Genomic DNA, 22,365 nt, shown 5'->3' on the forward strand with positions numbered 1-22,365 from the left:
TTTTGATTAGATCAGTTTTTACTGTTGCTTTCTCTGAGATCATTATTGCTACCTCTGCTTTTTTACTTTAATTGAGATATAGTAGATTCTGTTCCAGCACCTTACATTTACTCTGTGTGTCTCCTTACTTTAAATGTGTTTCTTGTAGACAGCATATTGTGGAATTCTGGTTTTTAATCTACTTTGTTATCTTTTTCCATTTTATGGGCAAGTTCATCCCATTTCCAATCACATTTATGATTATTTTATTTTTCTCTCCATCTTATTTTACCTGTTTATCTTTTTCTTTTCTTTTACCCTTTCCTTGTTCATAGATGTTTTGCTTCCAACCAATACCTCTCCTAATTTTCCCCGATTTTCGTCCATTCCCCTTTTCTTATTCCTCTTTCTTTCCTACTTCTCAACAGGTTAAGGTAGGATTCTCTAATTGACTAAGTGTAGGTGTTATTCCCACTCTGAGCTAATTTCAATGAGAGTAAGTTTCAAGCATCACCTGCTGCCCCACTCCATCTTCTCTGTTGTGTTGACTTGTATGCACTTCTTCATGAAAGATAGTTCACCTCCTTTTAGCTCTCCTTTTCTCTTCTTCCCATGTATTCCTCATTCTCGTTTCTTGCTTTAAAATGTTTTTTGGATATCAGTCCATCTGTGAACTTATTCCCTTCCTTCTTTCTATATGTACTCCTTTTCATTGCCCTAGTAGTGATAAAGTTCTTAAGTATTTTAAATACCTTGGGATATCTCAAGTACTTTAAGTATCTCAAGTATCACAGATATCATAAGTATCTCAATTATCACCTTACCAAGTATTCAATTCAACTTTATCAAAACCCTTGAGTTTTCATTTTATGTTGCTATCCTGCTCTTGAGTGTCAAATTTGTTCACTGAATTTTCTTTTCAGCTCTGTTTTTGGATCAGGAAATTCTGAAATTCTTCTATCTCATTAAACATCAATTTTTTCCCCTGCAGGGTTTATGCTTGGTTTTACTGAGTATGTAATTCTTGCTTGTATTCCTAGATCCTTTGCCTTTTGGAATATTATATTCCATGCCTTCTGGTCATTTACTGTAGAAGCTACTAGGTCTTGTAATCCTGACTATGACTCTACAGTTTTTGAATTGTTTCCTTATAGCTTCTTGGAGTACTTTTTTCCTTGGCTTGGAAATTCTGGAATTTGGTTGTAATAGTCCTGTGGGGTATTTTATGTTGGGGTCTCTTTCAAGGGGGTGGTGATCAATGTATTCTTTCAATTTCTCTTTTTCTCTCTTGCTTGAGGATATCAAGGCAGTTTTCCTTGATGATTTCTGATATGATTTCCAGGGTCTTTTTTTTTTTTTTTAAATTTTGGCTTTCAGGTATTTTGACAATTCTTAGATGATTTCTCCTGGATCTATTTTTTGGGTCAGTTATTTTTCCAATGTGGTATTTCATATTTTCTTCTATTTTTTTCATTCTTTTGATTTTATTTTATTGTTTTTTGATATCTTATGGATTCATTAGCTTATATTCATGCAATTCTAATTTTTAGGGAATTATTTTCTTCCTTGAATTTTTATATTTCCTTTTCCATTTGTCCATTCCTATTCTTTAAGGAGTTGTTTTCTTCAATGGCATTTCCATTTGCTCCATTCTAGTCTTCAGAGAATTGTTTTCTTCAGTATGTTTTTGTGCCTTCATTTCTTTTTGGCCCATTCTAGTTTGTAGAGAGTTGATTTCTAAAGTGAATTTTTCCCCAGTTGAGTTTTTCTGTCAATTCTTTTATTATTTTATTTTTTAGCTTTTCATATTCTTCCAGGGTTCTTCTGGGCCTGACATTCTTTCATACTTTCCTTTGAGGCCTCACATGTTTCCTTTTTGGTATTGCTATCCATTTCTGAGTTCATATTTTGATTTTTCCTGACACTGAAGGAACTTTCTATGATCAAGGTTTTCTTTGTCATGTGCTCATTTTCTTGTTATTCTTCCCCCACCCCCACCCCCACCCCTGCTACCTTTTCTATCTGTTGAAGTTTTTCTCTGCTCCTGGAGTGAAGTGGGGAGAGAAGAAGAGAGAGGGAATACAAGCTTGCAGAATATTTTTCTCTGGTATTTGGGATAGGTCTAGCTACCTTTGTTTTCTGAAATGGGTCTGTTGAGTGGGTGGCTCTCTTGACTTTCTGTGATGAAGCTTGTAGCTATTTTGTCCAGCTAGATTATGCTTTTCCTGTTGCCATTTCCCCTGTTGTGTTATCATCTGGACTTGTCCTTTGCTCTGTTGTTTTACTGCTTCTGGACACAAAGAAGTGTATTGTTTTCATGCCTGCTGTACCTTTACTACCCATGTTGCAAGTTGCAGGCTCATTGCCACTCTGCCATTTTGTTGTCTCCAACCCCATAGCAGCATATTGGACTGGTCTGAGTTCTACTTGTTTCCACAATTGCTGGACTTCCTGGGCTACTCTCTCATCTTACCACAGGAGACACACTCCTCTTGCTTTCCTTTGTTTTGATGTGATTTGTTTTCTGGGTGTATATGTATGTGTATAGGGTCTAGGTGAACAAAGCATTCTTTACTCTGTCATCTTAGCTCCCTGCATGCAACTCATTTTGTAGGCTCTTATAAATGTTTATTGCTTGATTGTAAAAGTAGAAGGAACTTTGAATTTGGGATCAGGCAAGCACTTCATCCAAATCTGGGCTTGGACACTTACTTTGCAAGTCCTATTTTTGCAAGTCCTTACTTTGCAAGCCTCAATTTCCCCATATGTAAAATGGGTATTAATCTTTGTACTACCTACTTCATCAGACTATTATGTAGAAAGCTCTTTGAAAACTTTAATGCACCATTGAAATGAGAGCAAGTGGAATAACTTACACTTTTCTTTTTCTTTTTCAAAACATTTTCCTTTTTTACAATTACACGTAAAAAGTTTTAAATATTCACTTAAAATTTTTTTAGTTCCAAATTTTCTTCTTCCCTCCCTCCCTCCTCCTTGAGATGGCAAGTAATTTGATATTGGTTATACAGGTAGCACAAGAATTATTGTCCCCATATTATAGAAGAGGAAATAGACCTGTAGAGGAAAATTGACTTGTCCAAGGTCACAAGTTGGGTAAATAGCAGAGATAAGATTTACTTTTTTCCCTTTTGACTCAAGGTCATAGCCCTCCCCATTCCCCTGCCTTGCTTTCTCCAGGCTTGAGTTGGTGATTTGACTAAAGGGGACTTGTTTTTAAGTGTGTTCTTGTCTTTTTTTAGTTGTGGGAAGGTGATGTCTGGTTGTAAGAACATGTTGCACAAGAAAGACTCTGATGGTGTTGGGGAAGTCTGCTTCTGGGGCCGCCATGTCTTCATGGGTTACCTGGACATGGAAGAGAAGACAATGGAGGCTATTGATGAATGGGGCTGGCTCCACTCTGGGGATCTTGGGAAGCTGGATGCCCTTGGCTTCCTATACATCACAGGCAGGATCAAAGGTAATTCATGGGGGGGAGGGAAAGAAGAAAGAAAGAAAGAAGAGAAAGAAAGAGGGAAGGATGGAGAGAAGAAGGAAGTAAGGAAAGATAAGAAGGGAATGAGGGGGAAAGAAGGATTGATGAATGGAAGAAAGTAAATATTAAGCTCCTACTCTATACCAGGCACTGTGCTAAGCATTTTACAGATACTTACTTTTATCCCTATGCCAACTCTGGGCCCCCCATATCTGTGAGGGACACTTTCCAAGATCTACCACAGATGATTGAAACTATGAATATAAATGAATACCAACTGACCCCATATGTAAAAGTAGTTTAATTTATGATAATAATAAAGTTCAATCGATAAGAACATTGCACATTGTTATACAGTATGGTATTCTTTGGGGGTGTATGAGTACTCAAGGAGGACTAGCACTCTAGTGTGAGGGCTTACTGAGCTCTTTTCAGGGCTTCTCACCTGTGACTCCAAGAAGCTATAGCATGACCAGAAGCCACCCCTCAATAAACCATCTCCACAGATGAGCTGAACCATGTAATGATTGGGTCAGGCCACAAGCCTATTGGCAAGTTAGGTGGAGTGTCTACTCCAAACATGTTAAGACTTCCCCTGGTGGAATGGGTGGATGAGAACAATTTGTTCCAATAGTCATAAAGGTGGCTGAAGCAGGTACTGTGGAGTACTTAGAACTTGATCAGACCTCCAAGATGCCACTGTCGTCCACTATCCCAAGCCATTGAATGTCATCTTTATGTCTTGCTACTGGACTTTGATGACTTTGTAAGAGAGTAAGGCTGATGACTTTGTGCAACTCTCCCTGCCTCACTTTAAAACCATTTTTCCTTTGGTTTTAAATCTGAGGAAACTGAGGCAGACAAAGGTTAAGGGATTTACTCAGAGTCACACAGCTTAGGAAATGCCTCCGAGGTCACATTTGAACTTGGGTATTCCTGACTCTAGGCCCATCTGGCTGCTCCTATGCTCAAATCCAGCCTTAGACAATCAGTAGCTGTGTGAGCCTGGACAAGTCATTTAACCTCTGTCTGCCTTAGTTTATAATCTGTAAAATGAGGTTAACAATAGCACCTACCTCCCAGGATTGTGAGGATCAAATAAGATATTTGTAAAGCACTTAGCACAAGGCTGGCACATAGTAGATGCTATATAAATGTTAGCTATTTATGATGATGATGAATATTATGGTTCCTGACTTTGATCTAAGTTCAATTCTATGCAGCAGATGTTTCTTTTGTCCTTTTTAACTTGGTCCTGGAGTTGTTGATCTTGGAAGAAAATCCACTGCTTTTTTCTAGAGCTCATCATTACTGCTGGAGGGGAGAACATTGCTCCTGTCCCGATTGAGGACTTGGTCAAGGAGAAGATTCCAATAATCAGCTATGCCATGGTGGTGGGGGACAAGGCCAAATTTCTCAGCATGCTCTTAACCCTTAAGGTAACTTTTACTCTGGGGCATGGGGATTTTCCATGGGGCAGCAAGGTCTTGGAATTAGGGCTCTGGGACACAAGATGGAACCCCACATTCTCTGACTCCCCAAACTGACCTCTTTTGAGGACATTTAGGGTAATTTCAGGAACAAGGGGTAGAATGGCCATTGATATCTCCTTCAACAGTGCCAGATCAACCTAGACACTGGTGAACCTGAAGATGAGCTTACACCTGAAGTCATAGATTTTTGCCGGAAATTGGGCAGCTCTGCAAAAAAAGTGTCAGACATTGTAGGTGGCAGAGATCAACTTGTTTATGCTGCCATTGATAAGGGCATTGCAGCCGTCAACAAGGAAGCCATATCCAATGCTCAGAAGATCCAAAAGTGGATGCTATTAAAAAAAGACTTCTCCATCTTTGGTGGGGAGCTGGGTAAGCAAAGTCTGTATAGGGTTCTTTGGGCCAGGTTTGGAGTGGGGTGTGAAGAGGGCAGGGAAGAAGGGATGTGGATTTCTGGGGATATTTTAGTTTCATAAGCTTCCTAAAACTTAGGCAAGCCCACGTACTCTAAATAATCCCTTAGCTGGGCATTGATTTCTTCCATTCTCCTTTCCTTGTGGCTGGTCCTCCTTGGGACCTGAGATCCTAACTTAGCTATGCCTAGAGTAGTGAGGCTGTGTGGTATTAGGGAAAGGCATTTACCCTGCTCATCCCCCAAAACACAAAACACTTGGGGTCATAGCTCTAAAGCTAGAAGTGACCTCAGAATCACATCTTCTATAGCCTTTTCTTTTTAGAGTTGAAACTGAGCATTGGGAAGGTGAAGGTCTCTTGACTATAAAGCAAGGGTTCATTACCTTTTCCATGTCCTGGATCCTTTTGGTAGTTTGAAAGACTATCAATTCCTTTTCAGAATAACATTTGTACAAATACAAAATAAAATACACATGATTACAAAGGGAGCCAATTCTTTTGAAATATGCTTTCAGAATATTTAAAAAAAATGTTCCTAGACCCCAGATTAGGAAACTTTGCTCTAAGGTCATTCATTACCTTTCCATTATAGCATGGGTGAATAAAAGATTCCTTTTCCTTAGCTAATCCAATCGGTCTCCCTTTTCACCTACCTTTGCCCTCTAAGGTTACTCACTGCTTCTCTCATCCCCTGTAGTCATTATCTTTCTTTATAGAACACTTCAACATTTATACGAGCATCTTCTTCACCACCAAACAGGGAAGGCAAGTAGAGGTTTTTTATGCCTCCATTTTATAGATTAGGAAGAGCCAGGATTGGGATCTGAGTTTCCTGACTCCCAAATCTTGCCATCTGGCCTGGAGGGTTATGAGACTTTGATCCAGGGCATCTTTTCCTGGCCCCAAATCTGACTTTCCTTAGCAGCAACTTCCACTTCACTGTAGTGGGAGAAAAGCCTAGTATGTCTGACTTTTCTCTTTTAGGACCCACCACAAAACTGAAGAGGCCCATGGTATCCAAAATGTACGAACGAGAGATCCGGAGCTTCTACCAATAGTTTCAGGCTAACTGGCCGGGGGCTGACCATCATTGTAACATCGAATTTTTTCAGCTTGGTAGGTTGTGCAATGAATATTTCCAATCCTACAGACTGACACTGATGAGTCTCTGTCCATGTGCCCATCTGTGGGACATCCTTCTCTGAGAGTGAATGAAGAGAGTTTTCTTATTTGTATACAATCCATTATATCTCTGGGTGCTTAGTCCTCCATGTGGTCTGAGTAACTTCCTTGAGCTTGAGAAACCTGGGCTTTGGGCAGGTGGATCCAGGTACCTCCACCCTTCCCCACTTTCTTTCCATGGAGGGATCTTGGGTCAGAGAATGTCCAATTATTCATTTATTTTCTACCAAAGTTTTTCAGCATTGGATGTCAAATACCTTGTCTACCTGCATCCAGCAAGGAGAGGGTAGGGATATGGGTATGGGCCTCTTGTATTGAGTATACTAAACACACAAACCTCCTTCTCCAGCATTGTCAGGGTACATCTAGGGGAAGATTGGAGGTCACAACATCCTAAAAGGCAAACAGGAATCTCTTCTCCTCCCTTCTCTCCTCACTCTTAACAGCTTGATGGGTGATCCTTTCAGATTCTTGGTAGGTAGCAGTCAGTAGGCTGCAATTTGCAGAACTGATATCCTTGTGGGTGACTCAGCCCCTCTGCCTCTTCCTGGTCCTTGCTCAGATAGAAGCCATAGTAAATTAGACCAGCCTTACTGCATCCGTAAGATAGCTGAGTCAGGGATCATACTAGAGAATCCATGAATTGGTAGCTGATTACAATTTTTGCCCCAACCCATAGACTCTTGTCCCCAAAATATTTCTCCATTGCACAATTCAGGGATTTGACTCCCTTCCTGGAATCCACCAAAGACAAAGTGCAGTGTGGAATAAGGGGTCATTTCAGGGATGCAAGCTGGTGGGATTGCTAGGTATGGATGCTTGTGTACAGGTTACATTTTTTACATAGGATCTCAGATTTAGAGTTAAAAGAGATTTAGTGATCACTCATTTTACAGATAAGGAAAAACTAGAGACCAGAAAGAGAAAATCATTTGCCCAAAAGTAACATGAACATAAATGGCAGATATGAAATTCCAACTTGGGCTTTGAAGCTGCAAAGACGCTGCTTCTTTCCCACTGACCTTCCCAAGTAGGGCAACTGATCTCCATTCCACACTTTGGATGCTGAATAGCAATGCTCAACTGTGAAATGATGGGGTTGAACTAGACAGTATCTAGCTTTTGACTTATAGTCCCCATTTTATGATCAGGAAAGTTTGATGAGGTCCAACCAACTCCTAATAAAGTGTTGATGAGATTTTTGAAAAGGAAGTGGTGGGGCACAGCTAGGTGTCTCAGTGGATTGAGAGCCAAGACTAGAGATGGAAGGTCCTGGGTTCAAATGTGACCTCAGACACTTCCTAACTGTGTGACCCTGGACAAGACCCTCACCACTTTACTTTCTGCCTTGGAACCAATACACAGTATTGATTCTAAAACAGAAGGTAAGGGTTTTTGGAAGTTGTGGTTAGGTTTATTAGCCTGTTAAAAGCAGCATAAGCCCAGAGAAATCCCCAGCCTTTCCTTTGTATCCATAGTAGGTGAGTACTATAACAGCCATGATAGCTAACATCTTTAGGAGATTTGATGGCTTGTAAAGAATTGTCTTATTTTATTTTAAGCCTGTGGGGTAGATACTGTTATTCCCAGTTTATAGATGAGGCAACTAAAGCAGGGAAATATAGCAAGTAAATGAGGCTGGATTTCGATTTAGGTATTCTCACCTCTGTATAATTAGGATTTGTACCCAAGGACTCTCTCCCAGCACCCCACTTTCATTCTCACATTTTGTCCTTAAGTTTTGGAGGTAAAGTTTTTGTGTGACCCTACCCCACCCTATTTTCTCCTAGAAACGCTGCTGTGGAGGTTGGGTAAGAGTGAGACAGGAGAATTTACCCATGTATTCTTTACTTAGGCTTTCTAAAGTTGTTTCTTTTATGTCTTCTACTTCAAGTGATTATTAATAAATCTTATAAAATATTATACTTGGAGTTATTGGACATTAATTTAAATCCTTGATCTTCTTTTAAGATAGCCTTTGAGTAAAGATAGGAAGTTGATTATTTTGAAAAAAAAACACATTTTCTCTCTGCTGCTGCACTTTTCATCTTCCCCCTCTGGGAGACTCTTTTCAGTGGTGGGGATCCGCCCACAGGAGAAGCCAAGCCTGTAGCCTCCTGTCCTCCCACCACCATTTCTGCTGTCCACAAGCTGTTGCAGTTCACGCTATTACTCTCCTTGCTCCTGCCATGGCCCATCTACCACTGCTGTTTGCCTGAAGGTCTGAGAGCTGTTTGGAAGCACCTTCTTTTTCCTGCCAGAAGGGTGAGATCCAAATCCTTTTGGGCTACCCCTCCCTACAACCACATGGGTCTTAAACCTGTGCTAGCAGCTTTTCAGCAGGGGAACACAGTGTGGAGCAGCCTTTCCATGCTATCTAGCCCAAACCTAGCCTGGCTAACCCAGGGGCGGGGGTGGGGGGAGGCTTCCAAACTCCTGGCTGTGGAGGTGGGGAACTGAGGTGTCATGGGGCCATTGGCTTTATCCCTGTGGGGGGAGGGGTAGTAAGATTACTCTTCCAAACCTCTTAACTTTACTCCTAGCCAGTACATGATAGAATAGCACCACCTATGGATAGGAAGTAGAATTGCAAGCATGGGCCAGTTTCCTGCCTATCTCAAACAACTCCTGTTCCCTGAGAGCATTACGGAGCTCACACAGCTCAAAGTTTTGGAGTGTCTTTTCTTCCTACTATTCCTGGGTGCACTTGTCCTTACTATTAGCTTGAATAATCTCAAGATTCAGAGGGGAGATTCATCTCCCTACACTCCTTTGCCATTTTGGCCTGCCCAGCCTCCACAACACATCCAATATGGGGTTCATCCACACTATGCCCAGTGTGGGTATGGGAAATGCCAGAAGTGTGACCAAAGCAATCTAAATGGATGATGATACTGGGGAGGGGAAGGAACTTTAAAGAGTCTGGAGGTGAATTTTAAGCCTTTTCAGACTCTACTTTCCTTATTGATGTTAACTGTCTCCTCCAAATACTAAAGAAGTCTCTGTAACACAGCTATCAGAATTGGAGAAAAGGACTCTTGAATTCAGTGCCTGTATCCTGCTACATATATTGTATTTGTTGATTGTTTGCTTTAAGATTTAATTTTGTTTTTTAAGTTTACATATTAATTTAATCTATAATATTCTGTTACACTATATCACTTTCTGTTACTCTGTTTTGGCTATTAGCTATATATTCTGTTGCACTGTTTTTATTTGTACTGTCCTGTGCTTGGACTGGAGAAAATACTATTATAAAACACCATAAGCAACTTGGACAAAACCTTTTCTGTGGCAAAGCCATAGGTCCTTATGGATGCTGGGTTTGTCACCAGATCCATTGAGTTCACATGTTGCCTTAATCGCCTTTTGTTCCTTTTTTTGCCTTTGTTAATTGTCACATAAATGATGATGGATGGAATCTATCAAACTGGTTATAACTTATATACAACCTTTGGAGAATTTAATGAGTTGAAAATCTGAATTGATTTCAAGGGGTCTTCAGAAGTGATTTTCAGATATCTAGGAGCACCACTACCTCTGACTTATCATTTGCCTACCTTTGACTTGTGTGTAACAAGAGGTAAGGGTTCACTTAGTAGTTGGTGTGAAGCGCAGTAGCACTGTTGTATTCCCAACCTCTGCATTTATAAAAATGTAATGGAAGAGATATCAGAAGTGATTTTCACTATAGAATTTCTTGCCTCCACATTGCAATTGATGGGACATATAAATGCATGTCTTTTATATGACTGTTACAGTCTCATACCAGAGGAGGGAGGTTTCCAAGTGGCTTGGTTACCTCCATGATGGGTTATAATCTCATTTGGGAGGTGGGAAGGTTTACTCAGGGGACTTTGTAACCCCCTAGATGGGTTTTTATATTTGTAACTCTTCACCTTAGTCTACCCTTCCACCAGAATGATCTAGATTCTTGGTGACACTTTAAACTCACAGTTTTCATCAGCAGTACAGAGAATTTTCTTTTTCTTTTGGAATGATGGCAGTAATAGACTTTGTTAGAAATATCTTCACCAAAGTTGAAAGATTGGCTAGATCTGGAGAACCTGTGAGAAGTATCCATGAGCTTCCAAGGTTTTTTCAAATGTCACACAGCAATTCATGTGAAATCTAATGATAGTGGGTTTGTTTTCTGTTGTCGTTAACTGGGATCTTGTGATTTGGGGGATTTTGGTACTTCTTTGAATGTGCATTAGTTGCTTTACTATTTTAAAAAGCTGTTATTTTTTGAAAATTGGGTGCACTCACACTGTGGATCATGGCCAAGTTAAAAAGAAAATGTTTAGATAACCATGTTGTACTGGGAGAATTAAGGTGGGATATATATGTGTATATATATATATATATACACATATATGTATGTATGTATATATATATATATATTCTATAAATATTTACTCTCATATTATTTCTTTTGTATTGGAGGGAGAACAATAATTATCCATTAGTGAGGGAAGTTGGAAAGAAGTCACAGAGGGGGATCAGTGGGGTCTCATTTTCTGGGGGCTGCCTTGCAGACCTCATTTCCCCAGACTATGACTCTGTCAGACTGCACAGGTGATGGCTTTCCACAGAAATGAATCTTATTTTTGAGTGAGAAACCTTTGTATTGTGCCTCTTCTTGGCTAACACCATGTGCCACTGATTGTGAACTATATCTTTTGATTTTAAAAAAAAATTATTGTTTTTTCTTGTATGTGCAATAGAATATTTTAGTTTTCTTTTTTCTCTCATTTTTTTTTGGTATTTGAAGCACATGTTACCAGTATTAATGGCTTTTGATTTTACTCTAGGATAAGTTTAAAATGTCCATTAGCCCTAATGTCAATACATACCCCAAAGGTTTAGACTATCGAAACCTGCCATTGATTGTTAAATATTATGGGACTTTGATTAATGATTGTGTCTGATTCCAGGACAAGGGATCACAAAAGAGTCACTGCACATTACCAAGGAGCACAAAATTAATCTGCACAGTGCCTAGGAGCACAAGGTCAATGAGACCAACCAATCCTGATGGGATTGATGAGATTCTGCACCAAGACTGGGGACTTGAACTTATTTTGGGGTCCAAGGAAGCAGCTGTTTTACAATGTCAGACACAGGATTTCCCTGTGCCAGATCCAGACTTCTACCAAGTGCCTCAGTTTGGCTTCCTTTTTGGCTCCCCTATCCCTGAGAGCAAAGGTAAAATCAGACCAGTGAATGATATTTCCTTTTTGTTTCAAAAATCTAGTCCGTCTTCTCTCTCTCTCATAGTGTGGCAATTTTCTGTAGTCCTGGCTGCTGATTGGGTAAGTGCATAATTGCTACTACAGGCTTGAGGGAGATAAATCATTTTAATTGGGCCCTGATTCTACAACCTGTTATAGGTTTATTTTTCCTTACTTAGAATTTTTACACATGAGACTTTGAAATTTTATGTTTCTTCTAGAAGTTACTTTTTCTCTTTTATTTTCTTTTTTTATGCTTTTAGGTTTTTTTTTCTTTTTGACAATTGATTCATATGCCTCATAACTCAGCCATGTATCCCTGGGTGATCCACGTTTGGTCGAAATCCTCCTCAGGGGGGATTGTATTATCTATAATGCAAAGTTTAAATTCTTTTGAGAGTAATTTTAGGATAAGGAACTTGCTACCTCCTCGAATCAAGAAAGTGAACTGTTTGGAGGAGGCGCCATGAAGATACCTGAAGAAACCACACACTGCACGAAAAGATCCATAAAGAACTTGGGATTTAGTGAAATTAAATGGTTGGGGGTTGAATGCATTTATTTGAATGTATACTCTTATGCCAAAGGGGATTGCTCTCTTATTGGCTTTTTGTCAATGTACCTAACATTGGTTTTGTTTTCTCTTATTTCCCTCTTATCCCCAAATTATTGTAATTTCCCCTTAGAAAATGTAATATTGTATGTACCTCTAGTTAAAGATCTTTAGAGATATAAGTTGTTTATATGTATTGATTCACTCAGGAAAGTAGGCATATAAATGTGGGAGATTTTCATTTGTTCATTTCCCAATGGAATCACAGTAGGGATGGTGTAATTAGGATTTGTACCCCAGTACTCTTTCTCCCAACATCCCACTTTTGTTCTTGTATTAAGTCCTTACGTTCTGGAGATAAAGTTTTGTGTCATCCTGCCCCACTCTCTTTTCTCCCAGAAACATGGCTGTGGAGGTTGTGAGAGTGAGGATTTTACCCATGTGTTCTTTACTTAGGCTTTATAATTTTGTTTCTTTTATTTCTTCTACTTCAAGTTATTATGAATAAATCTCATAAAATATTATACTTGGAATTATTGGATATTAATTTAAATCTTACACCTCTCAGGTATAGCACTGTTCACTCTGAAGATACCCTGCTGAGTCAAAGGCCTCTGGCTTTTGAGGGGTCCAGTGAGGGGTACCACCATATAATAGATGGCTTGGCAGGGGACTTGATCATTTTGGAGGTATCTTGCCAGGAGACAAAGTTGGTGTGTAATTAGGATCTGCTCCCCAGGACTCTCTCTCCCAGCATTCCATGTTCATTCTCATGTTACTTGCTAATGTAGGGAGGATAAAAGTTTTGTGTAGCCCCACCTCTCTCTCTTCCTGTGATCACAACTGTGGAAGCTGGTTTTGGGCCAGTTAGGAGACCTTACTCACATGGTCTTATTTTTGTTAATTAGGTTTTTATACTTCTGTTTACTTTTTATTCTTTCCTTTTTATTCCTTCTACTTAAAGTGATTAATAAACTTTATAAAATTAATACTTGGGGTTATTGGATATTAATTTAAATCTTACATGTGGTGACCAGAAGTCTGGACTTTAGAACCCTAGTTCTGCTGCTGCTGTTGTTGCTGTTGCTGCCTCCCACGTTTGACCAGCACATTGGCTAGGGGTCCTTTTAAGCCATTTTATGTGCAGAAGCTGAGGTATAAATCCCTCTTTCCCTTGCATTGCTAAAACCTGAGTGCTTGCTGCTGCCTTGGAAGTCCAGGTGTTTCTCTTATGCAGTAATTAGCTTCCTAAAGGCTTTTGCCTGAGGAAACACTTCTACTGTCTTAACTCCCTGCCCAGATGGCAGTAGAAGCAACTGGCTCCCTGGGGTTTTTACCCTTAGTGGGGAAGGAAGATTTATCTCTTCCAAACTTCTTCACTTTACTCTTAGCCAGTGCATAATGCCACCTACAGACAGGAAGTAGATTGCAACCAATTAAATGTTTTTTTTTAGAGTCAAGAAAATATATATGACTATAACAATGTAAATAGATAATACAACTTTAAAAATCAAAAGTGAATGTTGTAAAAATCAAAAGTGAATGTTGTAATATTACAAAGAATAAATATGACTTAAAGGAAAAGAGAGAAGACATTCCCACCCTTTTTATTTTTGGAAAGTTTTATTTAATTTAGATTATTTTTCCATGGTTAAAAGATTTATTTTCTTTCCCTCCCTACCCCAACCCCTCCCATAGCCAACATGTAATCCCACTGGGTTTTACATGTGTCATTGAGCAAGACTTATTTCCATATTATTTTCACTAGGGTGATTGTTTAGAGTCTACATCCCCAATCATATCCCCATCAACCCATGTGATCAAGCAGTTGCTTTTCTTCTGTGTTTCTACTCCCACATTTCTTCCTCTTCCTCTGGATGTAGATAGTGCTCTTTCTCATATAAGTCCCTACGAATTATCCTGGATCATTGATTGTATTACTGCTAGTAGAGAAGTCCATTACATTTGATTCTACCACAGTGTATCAGTCTCTGTGTATAAGGTTCTCCTGGTTCTGCTCCTTTCACTCTGCAATAATTTTTGGAGGTTGTTCCAGTTCACATGGAATTCCTCCAGTTCATTATTCCTTTCAGCACAATAGTATTCCCTCACCAACATATACAACAATTTGTTAAGGGCATCCCTTCATTTTACAATTTTTTTTTGCCACCACAAATATTTTTGTACAAGTCTTTTTCCTTATTATCTCTTTGGAGTATAAACCCAGCAGTGGTATGACTGGATCAAAGGGAAAGCAGTCTTTTATAACCCTTTGTGTATAGTTCCAAATTGCCAATCAGAATGGTTGGATCATTTCACAACTCCACCAGCAATGCATTAATGTCCCAATTTTTGCAACCAATTTAATAAGTAGAATTGCAAGCATGGCCTACTCTATGAAAGAGCAGTGTATCACCAAAGTTTTAGGATATCTTTTCTTCCTACTGTTCCTGAGTGCACTTGTCTTTGCTGTTAGCTTGAGTAATCTCAAGATTCAGAGGGCCTGCCCAGTCTCTGCAACACATCCAATATGGGGTTCATCCACACTCTGCCTAGTGTAGATATAGGGAATGCCAGAGGTATGACCAAAGCAATCTAAATGGGTGATGATATTGGGAGGGGAAGGAACTTTAAAGAGTCTGGAGGTGAATTTTAAGCCTTTTCAGACTCCACTTTCCTTATTGATGTTAACTGTTTCAGTTTGTTCCCCTCCAAATAGTGAAGAAGTCTCTAACAGATAGCTATCAGAATTGGAGAAAAAGACTCTTGAATTCAGTGCCTGTATCCTGTTACATATATTATATTTGTTTATTGTTTGCTTTAAGATTTAATTTTGTTTTTTAAGTTTACATATTAATTTAATCTATAATATTCTGTTACACTATATCACTTTCTGTTACTATGTTTTGCACTGTTTTTATTTGTACTGTCCTTTGCTTGGACTGGAGAAAATACCATTAAAAAAGAACATAAACAACTTGGACAAACCCTTTTCTGTGGCAAAACCATAGGTCCTTATGGATGCTGGGTTTGTCACCAGATCCATTGAGTTCACATGTTGCCTTAATGGCCTTTTATTACTTTTTTGCCTTTGTTAATTGTCACATAGATGATGATAGATAGAATCCATCAAACTGGTTACAGCCTGTGTACAGCATTTGGTTTTAACAGTTCTTCAGAAGTGATTTTTAGATATCTAGGAGCACCACTACCTCTGACTGATCATTTGCCTAACTTTGACTTGTTTGTAACAAGAGGTAAAGGGTGCAAAGAACTGTTGTATTCCCAACCTCTGCATTTATAAAAATGTAATGAATGGGACATATAAATGCATGCCTTTTATGGCTGTTACAGTCTCATATGGGGGGGTGGGAAGGTTTTCCTAGGGGGTGTGGTACCCCTGGATGGCTCCTGAAAAGGGAGCATTTTTCCATGGAGCCTAGTAGCTTCTGGATTGTTTTTATATTTTGAACTCTTCAGCTTACTCTACCTCTCCAACAGAATAATCTAGATTCTGGGTGACACTTTAGACCCAAAAGTTTTCATCATTAGTACACAGGTTTTTTTCTGGACTCTCCTGCCAAATTTTGAAATTATGACAGTAATAAGACTTTGTTAAAAATATCTCAGCCAAAGTTGAAAGGTTTGCTAGATCTGGAGAACTTGTGACAAATATCCATGAGCTTCAGTAGCTATAGAGACTCATGTGAATCCTAATGATAGTGGGTTTGTTTGCTGTTGTCATTAACTGGGCTCTTGTGATTCGGGGGATTTTGGTACTTCTTGAATGTGCATTAGCTGCTGTGCTACTATTTTGAAAAACTATTACTTGATAAAAATCATTTGCACTCACACTGTGGATCATGGCAAATTTAAAAAGGAAATAGATCTCATTTTTGGGTGAAAAACCTTTGTATTGTGCCTCTCCTTGGGAAAATACAGTGTGTCACTGATTGTGAAATATATATTTTTAAATTTTTATTATTACTTTTCCTTGTATGTTCAATAGAGTATTTTAGTTTTCTTTTTTCTCTCATTTTTTGTACTTGAAGTACGTTACCAATATTAATGTTTTTTTTTATTTTGCACTAATATAAGTTTACAATATCCACTAGACCTAATATTAATGCATACCCAAAAGCTTTAGACTGTGGAAATATGCCATTGATTGTTAAATATTATGGGACATTAATTAATGATTGTGTCTGATTTCAGAAGAAGGGATCACAAAAGAGCCATTATACAGTGCCAAGAAGCACAAGGTCAAGGAGACCAACCAATCCTCGTGGGATTGATGAGAATCTGCACCAAGACAGAGGAATTGTTTTGGGGTTCAAGGAAACGGCTGTTTGACAATGTCAGATGCAAGATTTCCCCGTGCCAGATTCAGACAAAGTACCTCAGTTTAGCTGCCATTTTGGCTCCCCTATCCCTGAGAGCAAAGGTAAAATCAGACCAGGGAATGCTATTTCCTGTCTGCTACAAAATCTAGTCCCTTTTCTGTCTTTCATAGAGTGACAGTTTTCTGTATTCCTGGCTGCTGGTTGGGTAAGTGCAAATTGCTGTAATGATCCTACAGGCTTGTGGGACATAAATCACTTTATTGGGCTCTGATTCTAGAACCTGTTACGGTCTTGTTCTTGCTTACTCAGAATTTCTATATACTATTTAATTTTGACTTTTTTCCTTATATTTGAGTTTTTTTTTAATGTTTTAAAATTCCTTTTAACAATTGATTCACATACCTCATAACTCAGCCATGTTTCCCTAGGTGATCCATGTGTTGGTCAACACTCTTCTCAGCGGTGATTGTTTAATTATCACAAAATTCTAGATTTATAAAAAATTTTCTTGTTTGAGAGGAATTTTAGGATAAGAAACTTGCTACCCCCACAAATCAAGAAAGTGAACTGTTTGGAAAAGACTCCATAGAGAAGCCTGCAGAAACCACACACTGCACCAAAAGATCCAGAATGAACTTTGGGATGTAGTAAAATTGTACTGTGGGGGGTTGAATGCATTATTTTGAATGTACACTCTTATGCCTAATTGGCTTTTTGTCAATGTGCCTAGCAAACATTAGTTTTGTTCTTTTTCTCTTTTATTTCCCTCTTATCCCCAAATCATTGTAATTTCTCCTTAGAAAGTGCAAAGATATAGTTAAAGATTTTTAGAGATATAAGTTGTTTTTGTGTACTGATTCCATGGGGAAACTAGGCATGTAAATTTGGGGGATTTCTCCATGCTTATTTTCCATTGGAATCACAGGGGGAATTGTGTAATAGAATCTGCTCCCCAGGACTCTCTCTCCCAGCATTCCATGTTCCTTCTCATGTTACGTGCTAACATAGGGAGAATGTAAGTTTGTGTAGCCCCTCTTTCTTCCTATGATCATAGCTGTGGAAGCTGGCTTTGGGCCAGGTAGGAGAACTTACTCACATGGCCTTATTTTTGTTAGATAATTGGGTTTTTATACTTCTATTTCCTTTTTATCCTTTCCTTTTTATTCTACTTCAAGGGATTATTAATAAACTTTATAGAATTAATACTTGGAGTTATTGGATATTAATTTAAATCTTACACTGGCCTTCACCGGGTAGATCAGAAAATCTGCAGTCATTCCTTGACCAGACTACCTGAGACTTGTGTCTTCCAAAATAGACGGTGGAACCTGGATGTCCCTGGTCTTGCCTTTTACCAGTGCCATCAATAAAATATTTCTTTGCTGACTCCCCATTGTGGTTTCTGTTCTTGGTTGGGAAAGCAGCCTCCTTGGAGTCCTCTGTGGCGTATTTTTATGTTATCCTGGCAAATATCTTCCTAGATTTTAATACAAAAACATTTTTCTAACCCCAGATCAGCCTGAAATTTTCCTTCTTTTCTCAGATTCTCACATCTTTACTACTTTGAAGGATCCATGGTTTCACTAACATGGGAGCTTCTTCCATGGAGATATGTTGTCTCATCCTGGGCCATGATTGACTAAGTCTTTCCATAAATCTCAGAATGGCCATTCTGCCTTGGGTCACTTTATTAAATAGTTCATGGATACCAGGGTAACACTCTGCCTCTCTCCTCCACGTGATACCCCTCCTCCATGAATGGCCTTTTGCCATTCACGTGTGAAATTATAGAGAGTTATAGTGTTTTATCATTGAAAGGGACCTTAGAGATCAAATCCTGCTAGTTTATAGTTAAAAGCAAAGTCCTAAGAGAGAAAGGAAATAACCACATGGGCAATACAGAGCCAGGAATTGGGCTATGAACTCAACTTCTAAATCAAGCATTTTCCCAACTGTCTCTTAAAATACACAAATCAAATTAAAGCCGACAATATTCTATTTTCCCCTCGTGGAGACCTTTCCCTAAAACAAAAATAAAAGCCTTTTTCACTTACTTGCTAAGGTTCAGGAACATTTTTTGCATTACCATAGAGAATTTTAACTACTTTGAGAGCTGCCTATTCATATCCTTTAGCCATTTATCAATTGGTGGATGGCATATGCTTATCCATTCAATTCATTTCTCTATATTTGAAAAATGAGGCCTTTAAAAAACTTTTTGCACCATTATGAATACTCTGTATTACTCTTTATCCTATTTCTTCCTGATTAGTTTCTGACCACCACCCTCCCCAATTAACTCTCTTTTTTCTAACAGCTCCACCTCTCTTATCCCCTTCCCCCCTTACTTTCCTATAGGGTGATAGATTTCTATACCCAAATGTTCATTTATGTTCTTCTTTTACTGAGCCAATACTGATGAGAATAAGGTTCATGTGCTCCTTTTTTCATTTCCCCAATCTTCTCTTTCACTGTAAAAGCTCTCTCATGCCTCTTATGTGAGATAATTTATCCCATTCTTTTTTCCCTTCCCACCTCCTCTCAATTCATTCCTTTTTCTCATGCCTTAATTTTTTATGTCATTCTATCACTCAATTCACACTTGCCCTCTTTCTATGTATATTCCTTTTAACTGCCCTAAAAATGATAAAGTTCTTCGGAGTTAAAAAAATTAATTCTTCCCATATAGATATGTAAAGAATCTAAGATTACTGAATACCTTCATTCTGTTTTCCTGTTTGCCTTTTTATGCTTCTCCTCAGTCTTGTATTTGAGTTAAATTTCACATTCAGCCCTGTTCTTTTCATCAGGAATGTTTGAAAATCCTCTATTTCATTGAATTACCTATTTTTCCCCTTGAGGGATTATGCTCATTTTTTTCTAGGTGGATGATTTCTGGTTGAAGTCCTAGTTCCTTTGCCCTCTGGAGTAATATATTCCAGGCCTTCCAATGTAAAATTTAGAAGCTGCCAAATCTTACAATATCCTGACTGTGGCTCCACAATATTTGAGTTGTTTCTTTTTGGTTGCTTACAATATTTTTCCCCTTGATCTGAGAATTCTGAAATTTGGCTATGATATTCTTGGGAGCTTTCTTTTTGGGATCTCTTTCAGGAAGTGGTTAGTGGATCCTTTCAATGTCTTTTTTCCTCTGGTTCTAGAATATCACATCAGTTTTCCTTGATAATTTCTTGAAAGATGATGTCTAAACTCTTTTTTTTTATCATGACTTTCAGGTAGTCCAATAATTTTTAGATGATTTCTCCTGTATCTAAATATTTTACATTTTCTTCTATTTTTTTTCATTAAAAAAAATCCTTACCTTCCACCTTAGAATCAATACTATGTATTGGTTCTAAGGCAGAAGAGTGGTAAAGGCTAGGTAATAGGGATTAAGTGACTTACTGAGGTCACACAGGTAGGAAGGATCTGAGACCAGATTTGAACCTAGGACCTCCCATCTCTAGGCCTGACTCTCAGTCTATTGAGCTACCCAGCTGCCTCTTTTTTATTTTTTTGATGTGACTGTTTCTTGATGTCTTATGGAGTCATTAGCTTCTACTTGCCCAATACCCAATTCTAATTTTTTAAGGCATGATTTTTTTTTTGAAAATTTTAATTTAATTAATTTATAATATTTTTTCATGGTTACATGATTCATGTTTTTTCCCTCCCCTCCTCCCATTCCCCTTCTGTAGCCAATGAGTAGTTCCACTGGGTTTTACATGTGTCATTGATCAAGACTTATTTCCATATGATTAATATTTGCATTAGGGTGATCATTTAGAGTCTACATCCCCAATCATATCCCCATCTACCCATGTGATCAAGCAGTTGTTTTTCTTCTGTGTTTCTACTTCTTCCACAATTCTTTCTCTAGCTGTGAATAGCATTCTTTCTCATAAGTCCCTCAGAATTGTCTTGGATCATTGCATTGCTGCTAGTAGAGAAGTCCTTTACATTGGATTGTGCCATATTATATCTGTCTCTGTGTATAAGGTTCTCCTGGTTCTGCTAAGGCATGATTTTCTTGAATGAGCTTTTGTACCTCTTTCTCGATTTGGCCATTTCTTCTTAATAAGAAGTTTTTTTCCTCAGTGAATTTCTGTGCCATTTTCCCCATATGATCAAGTTTGCCTTTTAAAGAGCTCTTCTCTTCAGTGAATTTTTGTATGTCCTTTTTGGAATTCTTCTCTTCATTGGGTTTTTGTGTCTCTTTTTATGAATTAGACTATTCTATTTTTTGAGGTGTTATGTTCTTCAGTATATTTTTTTTGTGCTTCCTTTACCAAGCTGTTGACTTTTTCCATGATTTTCCTGCATCATTCTCTTTGTGCCATCCCCACCCCACCCCCAGTTTTTCTTCTACCTCTCTTACTTAATTTTTTAAATCCTTTTTTGTCTTTCCAATTAATCCATTTTTGGGTCTTGAGAGCAATTCATATTTTTCTTGGAGGCTTTGGATGCAGCAGTGTTGACTTTGTTGTCTTCTGGGTTTGTTTTGACCTTCCCTGCCACCAAAATCACTTTCTATGTTGAGTTTCTTTCTCTTTTTTGTTGTTTGCTTATCTTCCAGCCCTTTAACTAAAAAAACTTTACAGATGGATGTTCTCTCTTCCTGTGGTGAAGGGAGAACTTTCCTAAGCTTTAGATTCTTTGTGCAGCTGCCTTCAGAGCTGGCACTGGGGATGTAACTGTTTTCAGTTCTTCCAAAGTGGTATGCTGCAAAGAGAGGTGTCTTTAATCCTTTTCCAACCTGCGTTCTGTTCTGGACAAGCACTCTTTTCCCTCTTTAAACTGTGGCCAGGGTCCTGTGCTTCCCTGCAGCCACAAGTACTGATATGTTCTATTGCTCTTCACATTTTCATGTTGGGACTGTGATCCTGGATCCGTATATGGGCAATGCAACAAAGTCTTGCACCCAGAGCCCATGCAATCTCTTAAGCAGTTGTCTGACCCATCCTCCCACTCCCTTACTGTCTGTTGCTGAGAGTTCTAGAAGCCTTTGCTACTGATTCAGCTGCTCCCACAGGTTTGTCCTGGCTTGCTGTGATGGAATCTGTCTTGATGCATTGGTCTGTGTTCCCCTTCCACCCTGATGCAAATAGATTTTTTCTATTGGCCTTTTTTCAAGTTTTTTGGGGGGTTAAAATTTTTTGCCCCATCCTTTTGTCAATTCTGCTACTTTAGAATTTGTTTTGAAGTATTATATCAAAGTTATTAAGAGGGTAATTTGGTAGAGATGGAGTGGATCTGGGTACCTTCTCCACCATCTTGGTTCTACCCTACCCACCTCTGATTTTCTAAATGAGAAACACAGGTTTCAGGTTTACCCAAAGACATACCCAGAGGCTTTGGCCAGCCTTCACATCCCTAGGTCTCACTTGGCCTTAGCTCCATAGGTTTGATGACCTCCAAAGTCCAACTGAGAATTGTGATAGAGGAAATGAGGAGAAGAAACCTTGGGAAACAAAGGCAAAGGTATCCCTTTGACTTTAAGAGAGAAATTCAGGAAAAAGAAAATCATTCCTAGGCCCAAGACTGTTAACTATACTGATGATCCAGAAGGCCCATAAAAACTGATGCTGGGATTGTAGATGATCTTTTTGATGAAGGAAAGAAGGAGGGAGATCCCTAAAGGAAAATTTCAATGTAATCTCTGAGTTTCTCAGTT

At 38.7% G+C, this 22,365-nt stretch overlaps 2 protein-coding genes across 9 annotated transcripts in view; both read left to right on the plus strand.

The window, feature by feature from the left end:
- ACSBG2 (acyl-CoA synthetase bubblegum family member 2) overlaps positions 1–6,619 on the plus strand; it is an 86,308-nt gene extending 79,689 nt beyond the window's left edge. For all 8 annotated transcript variants that reach the window (XM_056822542.1, XM_056822545.1, XM_056822543.1 and 5 more), the window contains 4 exons: positions 3,240–3,457; positions 4,772–4,911; positions 5,091–5,337; positions 6,364–6,619. In XM_056822542.1, the coding sequence (XP_056678520.1) occupies positions 3,240–3,457; positions 4,772–4,911; positions 5,091–5,337; positions 6,364–6,437 (679 nt within the window). In that variant the 3' untranslated portion in view covers positions 6,438–6,619. The remainder of the gene's footprint in view (positions 1–3,239; positions 3,458–4,771; positions 4,912–5,090; positions 5,338–6,363) is intronic.
- Positions 6,620–7,011: 392 nt separating this feature from the next.
- Positions 7,012–12,872, plus strand: LOC130458069 (uncharacterized). The gene is made up of 3 exons (XM_056820992.1): positions 7,012–7,035; positions 8,554–8,826; positions 11,499–12,872. The coding sequence occupies exons 1-3, from the start codon at positions 7,012–7,014 to the stop codon at positions 11,886–11,888; spliced, it is 687 nt and encodes a 228-aa protein (XP_056676970.1). The 3' UTR covers positions 11,889–12,872.
- Positions 12,873–22,365: the final 9,493 nt, after the last annotated feature.

The sequence above is a fragment of the Monodelphis domestica genome, chromosome 3 (genome assembly GCF_027887165.1).
Source record: "Monodelphis domestica isolate mMonDom1 chromosome 3, mMonDom1.pri, whole genome shotgun sequence".
Lineage (NCBI taxonomy): Eukaryota > Metazoa > Chordata > Mammalia > Didelphimorphia > Didelphidae > Monodelphis > Monodelphis domestica.